Source organism: Schistocerca serialis, chromosome 3 (genome assembly GCF_023864345.2).
Source record: "Schistocerca serialis cubense isolate TAMUIC-IGC-003099 chromosome 3, iqSchSeri2.2, whole genome shotgun sequence".
NCBI lineage: Eukaryota > Metazoa > Arthropoda > Insecta > Orthoptera > Acrididae > Schistocerca > Schistocerca serialis.
Genome location: NC_064640.1, coordinates 86,244,237 through 86,263,676, shown reverse-complemented (window position 1 = coordinate 86,263,676; position 19,440 = coordinate 86,244,237). Strand labels below are relative to the sequence as shown.

Sequence of the window (19,440 nt, the reverse complement as noted above, 5' to 3'; positions counted from 1 at the left end):
AACACATAGTTCAACAACACTTCTCAACAAATTTTCAAAATGTCCCAAGCATACTTAAAATACTTCTTTATAATAGAAGGAAACATTCCACGTGGGAAAAATTATATATAACATCAAAGATGAAGTGACTTACCGAACGAAAGCGCTGGCAGGTCGATAGACACACAAACAAACACAAACATACACACAAAATTCAAGCTTTCGCAACAAACTGTTGCCTCATCAGGAAAGAGGGAAGGAGAGGGGAAGACGAAAGGAAGTGGGTTTTAAGGGAGAGGGTGAGGAGTCATTCCAATCCTGGGAGCGGAAAGACTTACCTTAGGGGGAAAAAAGGACAGGTATACACTCGCACACACGCACATATCCATCCACACATACAGACACAAGCAGACATATGTCTGCTTGTGTCTGTATGTGTGGATGGATATGTGCGTGTGTGCGAGTGTATACCTGTCCTTTTTTCCCCCTAAGGTAAGTCTTTCCGCTCCCGGGATTGGAATGACTCCTCACCCTCTCCCTTAAAACCCACTTCCTTTCGTCTTCCCCTCTCCTTCCCTCTTTCCTGATGAGGCAACAGTTTGCTGCGAAAGCTTGAATTTTGTGTGTATGTTTGTGTTTGTTTGTGTGTCTATCGACCTGCCAGCGCTTTCGTTCGGTAAGTCACTTCATCTTTGATGTTATATATAAAATACTTCTTTGGTATATATCTGAATTGGAAAGATAATGATGCATTGTTAAAACATATAACAGGCTTAATTGAAGTCACAGCCAAATTACAGGTCCCTATATCCATAGATGTGCTTAATGTTTTGAAAATATTAATATATATAATCTATTTCCATAGAAATGACTGCTGTGCAAATCAGTTTGCTCAGCTGGTTGGACAACTACATAATGTTCAATCAATATTTGCAGTCAAAACAACTTTTAATAAAAAAGCTTCAGCTTTCATTCTAAAGTATCCTGAAAAGAAGTAAAATACTTAAAACTAATGTTACTGTGAAACAGCAGAAGACAATGCAATACTCCTGATTTGTTTCAAAACTGGTTGAGGGGCACTCAACAGACATTAAGGTTTTGTGTTGCTCTCAGATCACCTGACCTCAATACCGAAAACCTCAGATTCGACTCCAAGCAATCTCAGCAAGTTGTGAGCTGCAGCTCAGCAGTTATATTAGGATGGCCTCTCAGTGCTTCATATGTCTCACAGAGTCTATGTCATACCGCACCTCTGTTATTAACAGAGTGAAAGGTGTTACATGCTTCTAAATAGCTATTTCTGATTCAGATACTTGTGAGTGTACATTTGTGTGAGTCTTATATGGAATTTAAATTTTGTAACAATTTTTCTTAGGTTATCCTCCAGTTTGGTTTCACTGTTTGTAAAACTGAGCAGTGTGAAATTTGGGCTCAGTCAGATAAGGAGAAGGAGAGCCCCAGGACTGTCCATGCATGACAACTTCATTCAGTATTTAATGCAGACAGATTATTTACCATAGTCTCCTTAACTGAATACTTTTTTATTTCGCAGATCCTATCGGTCAGGTGATGCAATGGGTCAGTGACACCTAGACAGGTCAAGAGAGGGCAGAGTGAGCTGATCCATTCCATTTTACAATCCAACCCAGATCACCCTATTTGTCTTTTAGTTTTGAGAGAAGGTATGAGTCAGAGCACATGCAACATCTTAGCCTTCAATGTGTTCCTGAGAGGTAATTTATTTGACTGGGTATTACTCAGATGAAGTAACTGGAAGCAGACTAGCATCTGTCAAATATGTTAATTGTTGATGGTTCTCTTTTACAATTTGAGAGAGTGTAAATTGGGACTGAGCATGAATACTGACACAAGGGCTGAGAAGCTATATACAGAAATTAGAAGCTTTGAAGCAGTTTTTGGACAAGTTGTCCAGCTGTAGATATTTCATGCTACTCTTGCAAATCCATGGTGGCTTGCTAGTTTGAAAATAAAGGAAAAGGCCACTGCTCATCTCGTGCTGGTAATTTGATGTCTATTTGTTTAGTTTACCAAAAAAATAAAAAAATAAAAAAAGCAGAAAAACATTGCCTATGAAACTCTTCCTGAATTGAGTTTTCAGTCCTATTCGCATTAGTATTCGACACAACAGCAATAGTAACTTTTAGAGGTGTATGTTATCATTATTACATTGTGGGCATCATATATATGACAGCACCCCAGAGAGAAATACACTGAATTTTTAGAATTCACTGAAATGTATCTTGTTGAAGCACCCTCTCATGGAGCATCTTTCCATGGTACAGGGAGTACACATCATGCAGTGTGGATGGAGAAAGTTATTTACAGCAGAAAATTGTTTATGTTCCATAATGAATTTGAGTAATCCCTTGACAGAGAGAACACAATTTGTTATGTTTATACAGGGTGAGGCAGCTACGTCATAACACCCTTTGTATCTCTCCAACCTTAATAGATACAAAGATGCTGTTTGGACAGTGAATTGCAGGGGCTACTTGAATACATCACATTTCATGTTTGTGCTATTTTTTATTACAGAGATATGAGGCCATCTTCCTTTTTTTTCTTTTTTTTTTAACATGAAGAGGGCGTTCTAGCGTTGGCACATAACAACCCTACTGTTTTGTCACGACGTATCGCCTCAGAATGTGGTATAAGTCAGAGAAGTGTTATACACATATTGCACCAACATAGGTTTCACCCATTTCACCTCTCATTACATCAAGCACTCTCCAGTGTGGATTTCAAACGGCACCAGAAATTTTGCTGGTTTGCTCTGCAGTGCCCACTAGATGATCCAATGTTTTTTCAACTGGTGCTTTTTACTGATGAAGCGACATTCACCAGCCACAGTAATGTGAATTTGCATAATATGCATTACTGGTCAATAGAGAACCCTCATTGGCTTCGACAGGTACAGCATCAGCAACCATGGAGTGTTAACGTGTGGTGCAGCATCATCGGAAATGTCATTGTGGGGCTGTATGTCATTCCGGGTATGCTAAATGGCAATAACTATGCACAGTTCCTGCGAAACATTCTGCCCATTTTGCTGGGAGAGGTACCCTAACTATGCATCAGTGCATGTGGTTCCAACATGATGGCTGTCCTGCTCACTCTTCCCGTGTGGCTGCAGAGCTGTTAAATGAAAAGTTCCTGGATTGTTGGATAGGACAACGTGGTGAAGTCAAGTGGCTAGCCTGGTCTCCTGATTTGACCCCTCTTGATTTTTTTTCTGTGGGGAGCAATCAAACATAAAGTGTATGGCAACGTATCATCAAAGCGTGTGCTGATATCTCACGTGACACCCTCACAGTCATTCACAAATCATTCAAACGGCAACTAAAAATGTGCATTGCAGCAGAGGGGAAGCATTTTGAGCACATGCTTCAGTAAAGTTTTGTATCATGTACAGTATGCATTTTGCATCTTTGTGTGTATTTGCTTTGTATTGTGATCAGTAGTAAATATTTTCAAATAAAAAACAAACACATATGAAATAATTGTGACCAATAAGGGCCTACTCATTTACATTTGTATTTCTGTTACTTAAAATGTGTTAACATCTTGTAGTATTTTAATACTGTATGCTGTCTACTATTTTGGTATCACAGTTGTCAAATAACTGAATAATATTTGCATGACATCATCAGTTAATTTTTGCGCAAAATATTGCAGTGTGTATTAATATTGTCAGGTTAATGGGCAAGTTTGTGTAAGGACGAACTCACGACGTTTACCATGTACTCTACACAACACGAAAGGTCACACTGGACAATGCCGCTTCGAAGGACAAACATGATACGAGAACATATCTGTGTCTCAAAAACTATTAGCCTAAATATTATGATATACACATATTTGAAACTGTCTTTTTAAGCCCATCATGTTATGCTAAAATTTAACATAGGGTTCCATTTAAAAAAAAACAAAGATGGCCTCATATCTCTGTAATAAAAAACAGCACAAACATGAAATGTGATGTATTCAAGTAGCCCCTGTCCCTGCAATTCAGTCCAAACAGCATCTTCGTATCTATTACAGTTGGGGAGATACAAGGTGTGTTATGACTTAGCTGCCTCACCCTGCATGTTCCTTATCATTGTGTATGTCGAAGCATGATTCTGTGTCCCTTCTGAAAACAAAGCACCATATCTGAATTTCAGTATTATTTTAAAACTTTATTAATGTAACATTGTCAATAGTGATATCTCTCATGTAGTTTTAGAACAAAATGAAACATCACTTATGGTATCTGTTCCCAATTCTGTCATCATGGCCATCTTCAATCCTAATTTGTCTTTTGAAACAAAAATGAAATTAGCCAATGCACAGAATCATCAGGTGAACCAGAAAGAAGTATTTAAGCATTTAAATAGGAATCAATCAAATCTCATAAATTACCAATAACAATATCTGAAAGTTCATTCCAAATGACATAAGAATATTATTTACCCGAGTACACTAGAGTGCTAAGTTCCTTAGGACAGAGCCTTCACAACGGAATGAAAATGCATATTTTGTCAATGCTCTACACCCAGTTATTAAAAGCTGTAAATGATCCAGCTGAGAGAGGTTATAAGCTCTTGGAGGACCACAATAAAAAATTTGCATAAAATGAGAAACAGAAGCACCATATTCTTTGGGCTGTATCTGGGTATTGCCATTGGTTTCCAGGCCATAAAAAACTTTATTACAGAATAAGATTTTTTAAAAGAAAATGTGTTTTAATTTTCATATTTTCCTCACAATTGTTGAACATTGTAGGTTTATAAATTTTATTATTAAAGTGAGTACAATAATACTGATAATTAAATTGCACTTTATTGGATAATCAACTATTTGTGTAAAATATTTTTTGAGATCAAAATAAACAAAATTTTTATCTGATTTTTCATCTGCCTCTACCCCCAGATGTAGGTGGTTTAGGGGCAACCTTTACCCCTTAACATGCAAGTCATTTTTTTGTGGAATGGAACCAAACTTATAGATAGCAAAAGGAAAAATACAAATTTCAAAAACAAAAGTCACCTTTGTGTACATTAGTGACCTGACTGACAAAACTTGTGGCTCTATGAGGTTATTCACAGGTGGTACAGTTGTACACCAGAAGGCAACCTCATTCAAAATTTTTTTATTAAATACAAGGAGATTACATCTGCAGATGATCAGAGCTTGCTGTAAAGACCAATAACTGACCCAAAACAGAAATAAATGTAATGTATGATGTATAACTAGGGAAGAGATCCAATATTGTTTGATACATGAGCAGTGATCAGTTACTAGAATTAGTCATAACCATCAAGTATCTAGGAGTATCTGCACACAGCAATTTACAGTGGTAGACATAAATCTGTCCATGGGGAATGCAGGAGCAGACACAGATTTATAACAAGAATCATAAGGAAGCCTCTTTCAGCAAATTTATGACTACTGTTGTAAGTCTGAGAACCTTTCCACACTAGCAGGATGCTGTAGATCAACAAAAGGAAACAAATTTTCAGTTAGTCAGTTGCTTTACCGTTTGCCAGAGACAGACAATGACACATCTGCCATGGGCCTAATTTCATCCTTTGTAAACTTCCCTCATCACCATCCTCTCCTGAATGTTGCCCTCTTGGCAAGAAGCTTATCAACACTACTGCACCCTTTCATCAGATGCACTAACATGTAACATGGCTCATCAGATCAAATGAGCTTTTTCTAAGCTTTGATCGCCCAATGGCACTGTACCTGCACCAGTTCCAATCCCCTGTGACATGTGACATGAGGAAAGCAGAAATACAAATCTGAGGTGATGGCTTCTGTACTCCACAGTGAGAAGGTGGTTCTAGAGGAATGGCTGCTTGCTAGTTGTTGCTGTCCATCACTGAATAGGTGACTGATTTGCTGCGCTGTATCCCATCTTTTCACTGTTACACTCTACAATATTCAATGGAAATCCAATCAATACACTGTTGCTCATGACTTCTCTTGTGGCAGAAGTTTTTGACAAATTGAGATACACCCTTGATATTACGGCACATGGTAAGCTTAGTACCCGCATGGGCTCTGAAGTGAAGTGTGCCACGCAATGGGCACCTGTTATTTTATGATGATCAAATGCACTTATATAGTTCACTCTGTCCATTAGACATTTGACTGTCATGTCAATGTGAACTACATGTTCTGATGACATCCCAGTCATCAGACACACCAAGCTATTCCACTCATCATGGCGATAGAAGTGACCTTCCTCTCACTCTCAAACATAGTAGCTATCTATAATTCAACTGCTGAATAGTAGATATTATGATAAGTAATGGCCCCATAACTCTCTCTTGAGGTATACTGGATGGTGCATTTGCTTCTGACTATACAGGGTGTATCATAATTAATGGCATAAATGCACACAGTTGAAAGTACACAGAACTAGAAGTGAAAAAGGTTCATGAAATGTGGGCTCTAAAATGCATACCTTAAGAGAATACTTCTTCATCTTTTATATTGTAAACAAATCTTGTCTACTGCAATCTCTCTCATTTCCATATTTTGATAGGTAATAATGTGGACCAAAATAATACAAAATTGTCCAGTAAATGGGCTCTAAGGCACATACCTTAAAAGCTATGAGGACTTCTTCATTGTCATGACTATGAAACACATCTCTTCCACTGAGTGAGTGTTCATAGCCCTTAAGGTGTATGTTTTATAGCCCATGTTTACAGAGACTTTCTTGCTTCCAATACCATGTATTTTCAACTGTATGAACTGTATGCATTTATGCCACTGATTATGATATACTCTGTATCTTGGGATCTGTTATCATCCAAATGCATCTGGAATTTTTTATAGTGAAATATGTGAAAGTATAATAAGTGGATCTTATTTAACTGTCTGTTTTCTTCCAGTGTGAGTTTTAAAATAAGTATATCATGTTGTGCAAGTGACTGATATAGTGACTGTCCGAAAGTGCACAAGATACAAAGGCTTTTTATTAGAGAAAGTAATATTAAATCAAATTGAGGCACATTTCATCAAACATAATCTATTTAACAATCTACAACATGGTTTTAGAAAAGGAAGATCTATTGTAACAGCAGTAGCAGTTTTTATACATGAAATGTTAAAGAAGCTAGAGGAAAACGATACAAGGTAACAGGCACCTTCCTGGATATGAGTAAGGCTTTTGATACTATGAATCAACAATTCTATTGCATAAATTAGAAGCATATGGGATGAGAGAGGCAGCCTTACAACTACTTACCTCCTATTTAAAAGACAGGAAACAGTGTGTCAAGTTCACTTATAAAAGCAATGAACAGTTGTTAACAACCAAATCAACCCACAAGATACTTCAAGGTGGTGTACCCCAAGGAAGTATATTGAGGCCTTTTCTGTTTCCTGTGTACGTTAATGATTTAACTGACCCTCAAAACGCCAAGGTTGTAAGCTATGCTGATGACACATCTTTTGTCAGATGGGGCCATGATGTGCAAACTATTACAAACAGTAGTGAAATCAATTATAATTTTCTGTCAAGTTATCTTACTGCAAATAAGCTACTTGTAAATAAAGAGAAGACAGTGACATTGCAATTTATGCTTAGCTATAGTCAGAACATAAACAGCCAAACAAACAAACACAATTTTTTGGGCATAATTATTGACAAACACCTGTCATGGAAAGAACATATAGACCAAATCTGTAAGAAAATCAGTACAAATATATAACTGCTGAAAAGGGTCTCAGCCTTCCTGGAACATGATGGCTTGAGACTAATATACTTCGGAGTGATACATACTAACCATGTACTCTATGTACATCCTGCAGGCAATAATGTTTGCGAAACAAAATCCAAAATATAATGTAACAAATCTGTGATCGGTGCAGTCGGTAGGTCTGAGAGGGTGGGGAGGCCGAAGGGAAGGTGAGAGGTGAGTGGAAAATGAGGGTCGATGAGGGGGAAAAAGAAAGACTAATGGGTCTGTTGATGAAATAGAAGGCTGTGTAATGCTGGATTTGGAGCAGGGAAGGGGATAGGTGGGTGAAGGACAGGGACTGGCAAAGGCTGAGGTGAAGGGGTTTATAGGAATGTAGGAATACTACAGGGAAAGTTATCACTTGCATAGTTCAGGAAAGCTGTTGTTTGTAGGAAGGATCCAGATGGTACAGACTGTGAAACAGACATTGGAGTGAAGCCTGTTGTGTTGGGAAGCATGTCAGCAACTTGGTGGTCCAGCTGTCTCTATGCCACAGTTTGTCAGTGGACATTCATGCAGATAGACAGCTTATAGGTTGCCACACCCACATAGAATGCAGCACAGTGGTTGCAGCTTACTTTGTAGGTCACATAACTGCTTTCACAGGTAGCCGTGCCTTTGATGGGATAGTTGATGCTTGTGATTGGAGTGCAGTAGGTGGTAGTGTGAGGATGTATGGGACAGGTCTTGCGTCTAGGTCTATTACAGGGACATGAGACATGAAGCAAGGGATTGGGAGCAGGGATGGAGTAGGGATGGACAAGGATACTGTGTAGGTTTGGTGGGTGGTGGAATACCACTGTGGAAGGTGAGAGAAGGATAGTGGAGAGGATATTCCTCAATTCAGGGCATGAAGAGAGGTTGTCAGAACATTGGCGGAAAATGTGACTCAGTTGCTCCAGTCCTGGGTGGTACTGTGTCATGAGGGGAGTGCATCTTTAGGGCTGGATTGTGGGAAAGTGGGAGGTGGTACGTGACTGGAGAGACAAATCACAAGAAATCTGTTTCTGTACAGGATTGGGAGGGTAATTTTGGTCTGTGAAAGCCTCACTGACACTGTTGGTATATTTGGAGAGGGACTGCTTGTCACTACAGATGCAATGGCCACAGGTGGCTAGGTTTTATGGATGGGACTTCTTGGTATGGAATGGGTGACAGCTGTCAAAATGAAGGTATTGCTGGTGGTTGGTAGGTTTGATATGTACGGAGGTACTGATGTAGCCATCTCTGAGGGGAGGTCAACATCAAGGAAGGTAGCTTGCTGGGTTGAGGAGGTCCAGGTGAAGCACATGGGGAAGAAAGTGTTGCGGTCCTGGAGGTATGTGGATAGGGTGTTCTCGCCCTCAGTCCAGATAATGAATATATTGCCAATGAATCTGAACCAGGTGAGGGATTTAGGTTTCTGGGTGGCTAGGATGGATTCCTCTAGAAGGTCCATGAATAGGTTGGTGCCATGTGGGTGCCCATTGATGTATGATGAATGTATTTGCATGTGATGTCTTCAAAGGAGCAGTGGGCCCTGTGGTAAAGGAGTCGATGAAGGAAATGGCTGGTGTCTTTGATGGGGTGTGCTGGTTGGAGAGTTTTTGGAAGTGGCATTATGCATTCTGCTCCAACCTGTTCACCTCCTACACCCCCTTAAAGTACACCTCTACAAAAGCCTCCAAACATCCCCTCATAGCTGGCAAACCCTGTCTTGCAGACCTAGTGCATTTAGCACAATCTGAGAAACTCCCTCCCACCACCATACAGAATCCAGAACCTAAACAGACCTGAAATACAGTGTTGAACTTTTTCTCCAAAAGCCTTAGTCCCACAGAAGTATCAGTCCTTTCCTTAGCTTTTGCCCTGCTCTCAACTTCAGTCATGCTAGGCTTGTTAAACACCTTCTGTCCTTCTCCTGCTCCTTAGTCAGTTAGTTAGTTAGTTAGTTAAGTAGTTACTTTCATGTTTCACACTTTTTTGCCCCCAACCCTACCAATCAAACTCAACCTAGCCTGAATCTGTTCACTCCTCCATTCAACCATGATTCACCCTCACTGTCCCAAATCAGCCTCTATTAACATTCCAGAATTTCATAACCTCAAACCTTGCCTCACCATAATACCCCAAATCCCTCAACATCAAAGCTAACCTTGCATCTTAATAAACAACTGCAACCCACTACCTAACAATTGATCCTGACCTTATAATCCTACCTGCCAACAATGGATGGCTCCACCACTGTGGTTTTGAACCACACGGATTACCTGGCAGAAGAAGTGTGCTACCTGTCAGCTTCATCCACCTACAAACCCAGCCAGAGTGACCCCATTCCAGAAATACAGCAGGATCTCCAGTCTCTCCTCAAAACATAAGACCCATTAGAGAATCTCTCCCAACAATCTGTCTCTCTCCTCAACCCTACTACTCCCCACACTCCTACCTTCTACATGCTTCCTAAACATCCATGAACCCTACCATTCAGGACGTCCCATTGTGGCCAGTTACTGTGTCCCCACTGAGAGAATCTCTTCTCTTATTGACCAATCCTCCTATAGCAAAGACACCACCCATTTCGTCCACCGACTATCCACACTTCCTGTTCCTTTACAACATGGTGCTCTGCTTGTCACTGTTAATACCACGAACCCTCTAGACTAAAATCCCTAATGCTCACGGCTTTGCCACTATGGAACACTAACTTTTGCAACACCCAACTGGTTTCAACCATGCAACCTCCTTCCTGGTAACCATTACAATTAGCCACAATTACTTCACCTTTGAAGGCATCATCTAAAAACAAATATGTGCTAAAGCAGTGGGCACCCACATCGCACCAGCCAATGCCAAGCTATTCATGGGCCATCTAGAGGAATCCTTCCTAACCTCCCATAATCCCAAACCCCACACCTGGTTCAGATTCATGATGATTTATTTGTGGTTTGGACTGAGGATGGGGACAAATTATCTGCTTTCCTCCTGAACCTCAATACCTCCTCCTCCTCCTTTCACTTCATCTAGTTCTCCTCAACTCAACAGGAAACCTTCCCGCGTCCGGCCATCCTGATTTAGGTTTTCCGTGATTTCCCTAAATCACTCCAGGCAAATGCCGGGATGGTTCCTCTGAAAGGGCACGGCCGACTTCCTTCTCAATCCTTCCCTAATCCGATGAGACCGATGACCACGCTGTCTGGTCTCCTTCCCCAAAACCAACCAACCTTCTTCCACATTGACCTCCACCTCAAAAATGGCTACATCAGCACCTCTGTCCACATCAAACCTACCCACCACCAATAGCACTTCCACTTCAACAGCTGCCACCCACTCCATACCAAGAAGTCCCTTCAGTACATCCTAGTTATCCATTGTCGCTGCGTCTGTAATGATGAGCAGTCTCTCTCCAAATATACCAAGGGTATCACTGAGGCCTTCACAGGCCAAAATTACCCTTCCTACCTTGTACAAAAACAGATATCCCACACCCTGTCTCTCTGTTCACCTACCACCTCCAACTTTCTCACCATCTGGCCATAAAGAAGCACTCCGCTCATGACTCAGTACCACCCAGGACTGGACCAACTGAATCACATTCTCCACCAGGGTTTTGACTACCTCTCGCCATGCCCTGAAATGAGGAATATCCCACCTACTATCCTTCCCATACCTCCCGCAGTGATTTCCACTACCCACTGAACTTACATAATATCTTTCTCCATCCTCATTTCATCTCTGCTCTCAACTCATTGCTACATGGATCATTGCCCCGTAATAGACCTAGATGCAAGACGTGGCCCATACATCCTCCCATAACCACTTACTCCACTCTGGTCACCTACCCCTTCAATGGCAGGGCTACCTGTGAAAGCAGTCATGTGATCAAAAAACTAACTGCAACCACTGTGTTGTGTTCTATGTGGGCATGACAACCAACAAGCTGTCTGTTCACACAAATGTCCACTGACACACTGTGGCCTAGAGACAGCTGGACCACCCAGTTGCTGAACAACCTTCATTTCAATGACTGTTTCATAGTCTGTGCCATCTGGACCCTTCGTACAAACACCAGTTTTTCTGAATTTCACAGATGGTAACTTTCCCTGCAATATATCTTAAGTTTCCACAACCTTAGCCTCTACCTATGCTAGTCCCTGTCATGCACCCTCCTATCCTGTTCCCTGCTCCCACTCCAGCACTACACAGCCTTTTATTCCACCAACACACCCACTACCGTCTCTTTTTTTCCCCCTCCTCTACATCTCCCCTTTTCCAATCACCTTCCTGCTGCATCCCTACCTCCTCAACCTCCCTGCTTGCACCTAGCATGCCTAGCCTGTCCCCACCAATTCCCTGCATGCTCCCACAAGCAGCACTACACCCTCCCACACCCATAGCCTGCTATCCCTCCCCCTCCCTTCCTTGGCCTCCTCCTTACCCCCAGCACTCAGATTGCTTCTCCCATCAGATGCAGTAGCTCACAGTCTGGCCTCAGTAGCTAGAGACAATGGTCACATGTGTAAGTTGTAATTACATGAATGTGTGTGTGTTTTCTACATTGGAAGAAGGCCTTTTGTTTGAAAACTCACTTGTATTGTGTCTGCAACTCAACATCTCCTCTATATGAAGAGTATCGATCTACCCTTTTTATAATACTGTCATTGAACAATTAAAGTCTTTAATAATGTCTGCATACGGTGGAATATGTTGGATCCAAAGTTATCATCCTCATTGTTCATAACAATGGTGTGAGCAGAAAGACTTTTTAACATGCAGTGCATGTTTCCTGGCTAGTATTTACTTTCCTGGCATTAGGATTTATAATTTTTCACTTCAAATAAAACCCTACAGGCCTGTATTGTGCATTCTCTGGATTCTTCAAAAAATACATTTTCTATGTTTGATATTGTTCATATGTTGAAATCCACCACGAATAAGTGTAAAACAAAGCAAAATGTTAACAAGACAGATCATTTTCATGACATTAATAACCATCCAGTGATGTTGCCAGCACAATATAGCCATCCCGAACTGCTTTTTGAGAATAAAAAAAACTCATTACTTAAGTATTGGTCCCACACTTTCATTCTTCTACATAAAAGCAGAGCATAAAATTAGCTTTAAGACTTTCCAATGAAAATAATGTAGTTGTATTCAAACACACAACAAAACATACGTTTGACCTATCTAGGTAGATAACTCAGACTGGGATCCTCCTTCATGCAATTGTGAAATGGTGGAAAACAGTTTGTGTTTAAAAGCGAAACATTCAGTGAACCACACAAAGAAGCTGTTCGAACCACCATTGATAGTGAAGTGTTGGCAGAAGAGCCAACACCGTGTTGCTAGAGGAGGCCAAAATGCACGCTTTTAAGCTCACGCAGATTGGCGTGAGGTCTGGAACAAGGTAAAGTAATTATCCTATGAAGAAAAGAACGTAGTTCTTGGAATACTTAACTTTAATCCACAATTGGAGAACATCTCTCTTGACTGTACATGCTTCAAGATAAATATCAAATGCTATGGCACCTTGCTAGGTCATAGCAAATGACATAGCTGAAGGCTATGCTAACTATCGTCTCGGCAAATGAGAGCGTATTTGTCAGTGAACCTTTCCTAGCAAAGTCGGTTGTACAACTGGGGCGAGTGCTAGGACGACTCTTTAGACCTGACGTGTGGCGGCGCTCAGTCTGCAATCACTGACACAAGTGGCGACACGTGGGTCCGACGTATACTAACGGACCACGGCCGATTTAAAGGCTACCACCTAGCAAGTGTGGTGTCTGGCGGTGACACCACAGATAGCCTAATGCAGTTTTTAAGAGATGTGTTTCACTGGCTGACTGTACACGTCTGTCCCTTAATGTATTCAAAGAACTGTGACTGACACCCAAACAACAGGGAACAAACATGCATCAGTTTTAAAAAATAGTGTATTGATAATGACTAGACACTAGCCGAAATCTGGATTTGCGCAAGGGGGGAGAGAGAGAGAGAGAGAGAGAGAGAGAGAGAGAGAGAGAGAGAGAGAAGAGGCACCTGACTGCTGCACTCTTATCATTTATAAATGTCCCCTAAAGATTGCTTTATGATTGCAAACATTTCACTCTTTAGTTTTAGCTACACAAACCTTTCTTCACGTCTGGACTTCACTATACTAGGTTACTCATAAGATCAGTAGTAGAAGATTAGTGAACTCTAAGGTCACTGATGCTAAGTGAAAGTGTTTGCTCTGTAACACCTTGTTATATACAAACATTGGAAAATCCAGGATGGAATGTAACAGTATTATGAAAAGGATAGATGCTACTCACCATAAATGGAGATGCTCAGTTGCAGATAGGCACAACAAAAGAACTGTCAAAACATGAGCTTTCAGCCAATTAGGCCTTTGTCAAAAGCCAGAGACTGTGGTCATGTGTGTGCGAGTTGCGTTTGCGTGAGTGTGTATGTGTTTGTTGTCTTCTTCTGACAAAGGCCTAGTTGGCTGAAAGTCCACTTTCTGACCATCTTTTAGTTGTGTTTATCTGTGGCTCTGTATCTTCGTTATGTGAAGAGTAGCAACTACCCTCTTCATAGTATTGTTACCTTGTTATATACACTAGATAATACTTCTGTACATACTTACCAAAATTCTTCTAAATAATTTTAATAAAATTTATTATGAGAAAAGCCCAGATTTTACTGATAATTCAAGAAAAATTTTAAAATTTAAATGTGTTCCACCAACAGAGATAAAATATTGTGTACCATACACATGTATCTCACTGCCATCTTCAATAAATTTGTACTTTTATTGAATCCAATGTGCAACTTTTCCTTTAGTGATGTACTTTAATGTGTGTGTGTGTGTGTGTGTGTGTGTGTGTGTGTGTGTTTCCGATAGAGTTGCAACTGCATGGTAAATACAATTATTAATGTGTAATGTGCTCACTGTACACTTCTGCCCCAGAGACTTACAATAAATGAAAAACATCTCCTACCAACCTATACATTCCTTTATTGGTGAAAATTTCCATTCAGAATAGAGTGCTTTAGAATAACCTCTAATGCAATAATATCTAATAGAATAATCTCTAATGCGAGACAGGCAGAAAAACACACATGCAAAAATCATATGTAATACTCAGATAAATATTTGTTCTTGAAAATGAGATTAAATTTTCAAAATGTGTTGCACTAAGCATGAAAACAATATGTAACTGGTGCAATGTTCCGTTGTTTAAATAATTACATGAATATATGTTGTGCATCAGCAGGTGGTTTCTTTTCTTTATCATGGTCCCAGTTTGTTTCTGGAATGAAGAGCCATTGCCTCAGTTTACTTTGTACTTGTGTGTGTGTGTGTGTGTGTGTGTGTGTGTGTGTGTGTGTGTGTGTGTGTGTGTGTGTTTGAATGAGATAAAGAGAAACAGACTCACACAGCACTGGTGCATGAGAAGGTCAGCCCCATGTATCTGAAGCTGTGAGTGAAGGGTGCATTTACTTCTGTACTGACTGATTTTTTATGATTGTCTACTTCCCTGTTGATTTATAATTTCCCACTTGCATCATCTATTCTTTTTTGTATTTATTATATTTGTAATTCACTAATAAATCAAGTTCATGCAGAGATTGGATTGAGGAATGTACCTCCACTTGCTATTTACTTCATGTAGACAATTTTTAATGTAATGGACAAATGAATGAGTTCTTTGTCAGAACCATTTTAATTATGAGCACAAATTTTAATTTCTGTCATGATTTTGTGTACAGCAAAATAGATAAAATTCAGAGATAGAAATAGATAAAATTCAAAAACAGAAATATATCAAATTCAGAAATCTATACTTCTAGCTTGTTATTCACACCTGCAGTAGGTATGATAAAAAAAACACACACATTCCAAAATTATTACTGTACTTTATCATTTGTTAAATAATGGATGTTTAGCAGAAGAGACTCTTTCAGAAATAATAAGTGTTCAATAGAAGAGACTCTTTCAGATTGAAAATTACACAAACTTGTTTATACCATCTATTTTAGGAGTAAAGGAGACCAGTCACTGAAAAGCAGAAGCATTGAGTCATCGACAGGGAAACACACACACAAAAAAAGAAAGAAAATTTGCTAGCTTTTGGAATAAAGTCTTTTGTGACCTAGAGAACACACACACACACACACACACACACACACACACACAAGCACCTGTGTTCTTGCATATAGCCAGCGGTATGTACAGTACCACTCTAAAGTATTTCATAGTTGTGGTGTTATGTTATCAGTACTGCTTGCATGCAGTCACAACAGAGCAACCTACACAACTGTGGCACTCCATCTAGAGCTTCACACCACTGTGGTTACATGTCTAGTAAACCAGCACAGTTATGCAAGAACAATGATATTCCTTTAGCTGAAAAGTATTTTGTAATTTGCTTTGATGGTACGATATTCATTAACTATTGTTACTTAGGCTTTGAGACAATGTTTGTTTGTTTGTAGAGACAACTAGAAGCATGAAAAAATACAAAAACTACTTGTCCGATGTGAGACAAGCTGTTTAGCATGCTTTGAAGAAGGGAAAGTCACAATCTAGAACTGCTAGAGACTATGGCATATCACAACAACTAATAAGCCTGTGGAGTCAATGGCAAAAACAGAAGGGAACAGTAGCCAACAAGCCATGGTCAGAGCATCCTCAAAAAGCAAGGTGGGAGGACAGAATGATTTGTAAGCAGTCAGCTGCTGATCAAAGAAAAATGATTCAACAAATTAGGGATGATCTAGAGCAGCAGTATGGACTGAACCTGCATGTGGTCTACTGTAAAATATCACCTAGTAGCATGTGATTTAAATGGTACAGGACCACATTTGAACCACTCATAAATTTAAAAAATAGGAATGCCAGGATAGAGTTTGCAAAGAAACATCAAACATGAAATACTGCAGATTGATCCAAGTTTTAGTGGAGTGATGAAAGTAAATTTAATATATTTTCTTCCAGTGGTGTGCATTGTATAAGTCAACCGAAAAACCAAAGGTATAACAAAAAGTAACAGATACCACCCATCAAACATGATGGTGGCAGAATCATGCTGTGGGGATGTTTTTCTAGACATGGGGTTGGTCCTCTAGCCCAAACAGAAGAAAAATAGATCATTTCCTGTACAGTGACATTTTAGAAAAAAATATGGTTCCAGAAGGAAGACAGAATATGCCACAGTATTGGGTATTTCAGCAGGACAATAATTGAAAACACACCTCTGGCCACTTAAAAAAATTCTTTTCACTTAGAAAAAATCAAACTTCTGGTGTCCAAGCCAGATCCCAGATCTAAATCCAAATGAACACCTTTGGGATGCATTGGATTGATATGTTCATCATAGAAGCTACTCAAACAGGGATCAATTTGCTGCTGCCTTATTGGACGAATGGTCAGAACGCCCACGTAACATATTAAAAAAACTTGTGGATTCAGTGCCAAATAGATGGGAGCTGTGATCAAAGCCTATGGGTATGCAATGAAATACTGATTTATTCTTCAGATTCCAAAGTAGTTTTGTTTTATTTTTACATACTTAGATCTACAAATTACTTTTGAGCCTAAAAAATTATTATTTCTGTTTTGATGTCTGCTAACTTTGTTTAAAGTAAATGTAGTTTTGTATTAAATGGATTATAATTACATACTTTTCAGTTATTCACTGGCAGTTTACACACTTATCTTTCTGTAATTGTAACTAATGCTGTCTGCAAATTACGTTTAGCACTGCTGTAGGGGCACAGGCATGTGTGAAAATGCATGCCTTTGTGTGTGTGTGTGTGTGTGTGTGTGTGTGTGTGTGTGTGTGTGTGTGTACTTTTACTCTAGATAGAGAAAGGATATATTCCAAAACCAGCAAGTTTTATTCCTTTTTTGTGTGCCCATGTCAGCAGCCCAACGCTTCTGCTTCTCAGTGGGTGCTCTCCTTTACTCCTAAAGTATTTCAATTCTACTTGAATTTTCCTTCTGTGTTTATATCATCCATTGTTGAGTATAAATCTTAAATTACAGTATAATGTAAGTTGTGTCTTTTGTTGTGGCACTAATAATCAATAAGACTCTAAAAATTATGCAGTCGAGTAAAAGATGTGATTATCATCCAATCTATAAAATGTTAATAGGTGCTAGACTATGTGAGCAAGCTAGCAAGGACTATCCATGTCATCTGACAGTCAGCTTGTGTCATATGTGTTGGGACCATTTTTCTTAGCAGCCTCAAATTGATGACTTTCCAGAAATAGAGAAATATGTCATCAATCTGCTACCTACAATCTTGAAAATGAATAGATATGGTTGGGTTTCACTCTACTGGTGCTTGAAGAATTCATATTCATTCCTAGAAATGAGTTGTCGCACATGCAAGGATATTGGGAAAAATAAACTACTTTGGGTGATGGGGGAAGAACAGTTGCTACTCTCCTTTGTTTTTGAAAAGTTTCATTTGCTCTGGAGATGGCTCAAATGAAGTAGAAAATTTGCTTGTGTGGCAAGGTAGTTAGATGTTTCAGAAAGTAAAGCCTATGTTAAATGTTGTGTATTCAAATACTACTTCACCTTTCAAACACATTTGTTGAGCACAGAGTCTTACATTGTAAGGAACTGAACATTCTCAAAAATCTCACCCTTAGGAAACTATATTCATGCACTACCTCTAAACTTTTTTGTTATAAGCTAATTAAAACATGATTTCAAAAATAGAAAGTAAGTTATTTCATAAAACAAAAGAGGAACACTCACCATAGTGAGGTACCTCACAAAAAATCAACTGAGAACTACAAAATATACTCACGCCTCTGCTACTTTAGAAACTTTAATATTCCGTCTATCTAAACGCTTCCTTAGCATAGCTATATGTCTCTTTAAATGTTCCACAGGTGTAGCAAGATCAGTTTCCAATGTTGAGGGTGAAATGCGACCTCCAGCCACACCCAACTGTAGATGCTTACTACTTTTCAATGGTTTATTCATTCTGCAGGCTTTCTTTATATCAATTTCAGTAGTATTTACACACCCTGGCTGTAACAGAATGAGTTATTGTTTCATTATAATGTTTTATCCACTTTCTGAATAGGCATAATACATCATGAATGTGGCCACAATATTTTTCGGTAGGGATAATCATGGGAAATGCAATACAGTTTCAGTACTTGCAATTGGCATTTATTTCAAGTTTGTTCGAGACAATTAACATAAAGTAAACAAAAACTGAGGCGTAATTTTTAAAGAGAGGAGTGCAGGGCTGCAGATGTCACTTACTGAAAAGCCACTTCCAAATTACCCATTCTGTTACAATAATTTAAATGGTTATATGTGAGTGGTGTTTACAATTATGCAGCTGAGTAGTACTTTCAAAGTAACAACACATCTCACAGTAAGCTGGTCATTTACATGCTACATAGACTGTACTCACATTTGACATTAGGAAACAGAATAATATAAGATTTTAGACTTGTGTGTATGTGATTTAAATTCATAAACAGATGGTTATCAAAATAATGGCTACATTTTGACGAACATTATTCTTACGGTATTGGGTCACATTTAACCTGTTGGAAAATGCAATAAATGCAGAGAGATGCTTAAGGATTTCCTTAGAAATTCTATATTAATGTGTAATTAATACAGAATTTCTAAGGAAATCCTTCACCACCTGTCTGCATCTATTGCATTTTCCAACAGGGTAAATGTGGCCCAATACCATGT

General features: G+C 39.3%; 1 protein-coding gene across 1 annotated transcript in view; it reads right to left on the bottom strand.

Moving 5' to 3' along the window:
* Positions 1 to 19,440, bottom strand: part of LOC126469750 (regulator of G-protein signaling 7) — a 262,114-nt gene that overhangs the window by 72,889 nt on the left and 169,785 nt on the right. Inside the window, exon 8 of the mRNA XM_050096964.1 lies at positions 18,527 to 18,753. Coding sequence (XP_049952921.1) covers positions 18,527 to 18,753 — 227 coding nt within the window. The remainder of the gene's footprint in view (positions 1 to 18,526; positions 18,754 to 19,440) is intronic.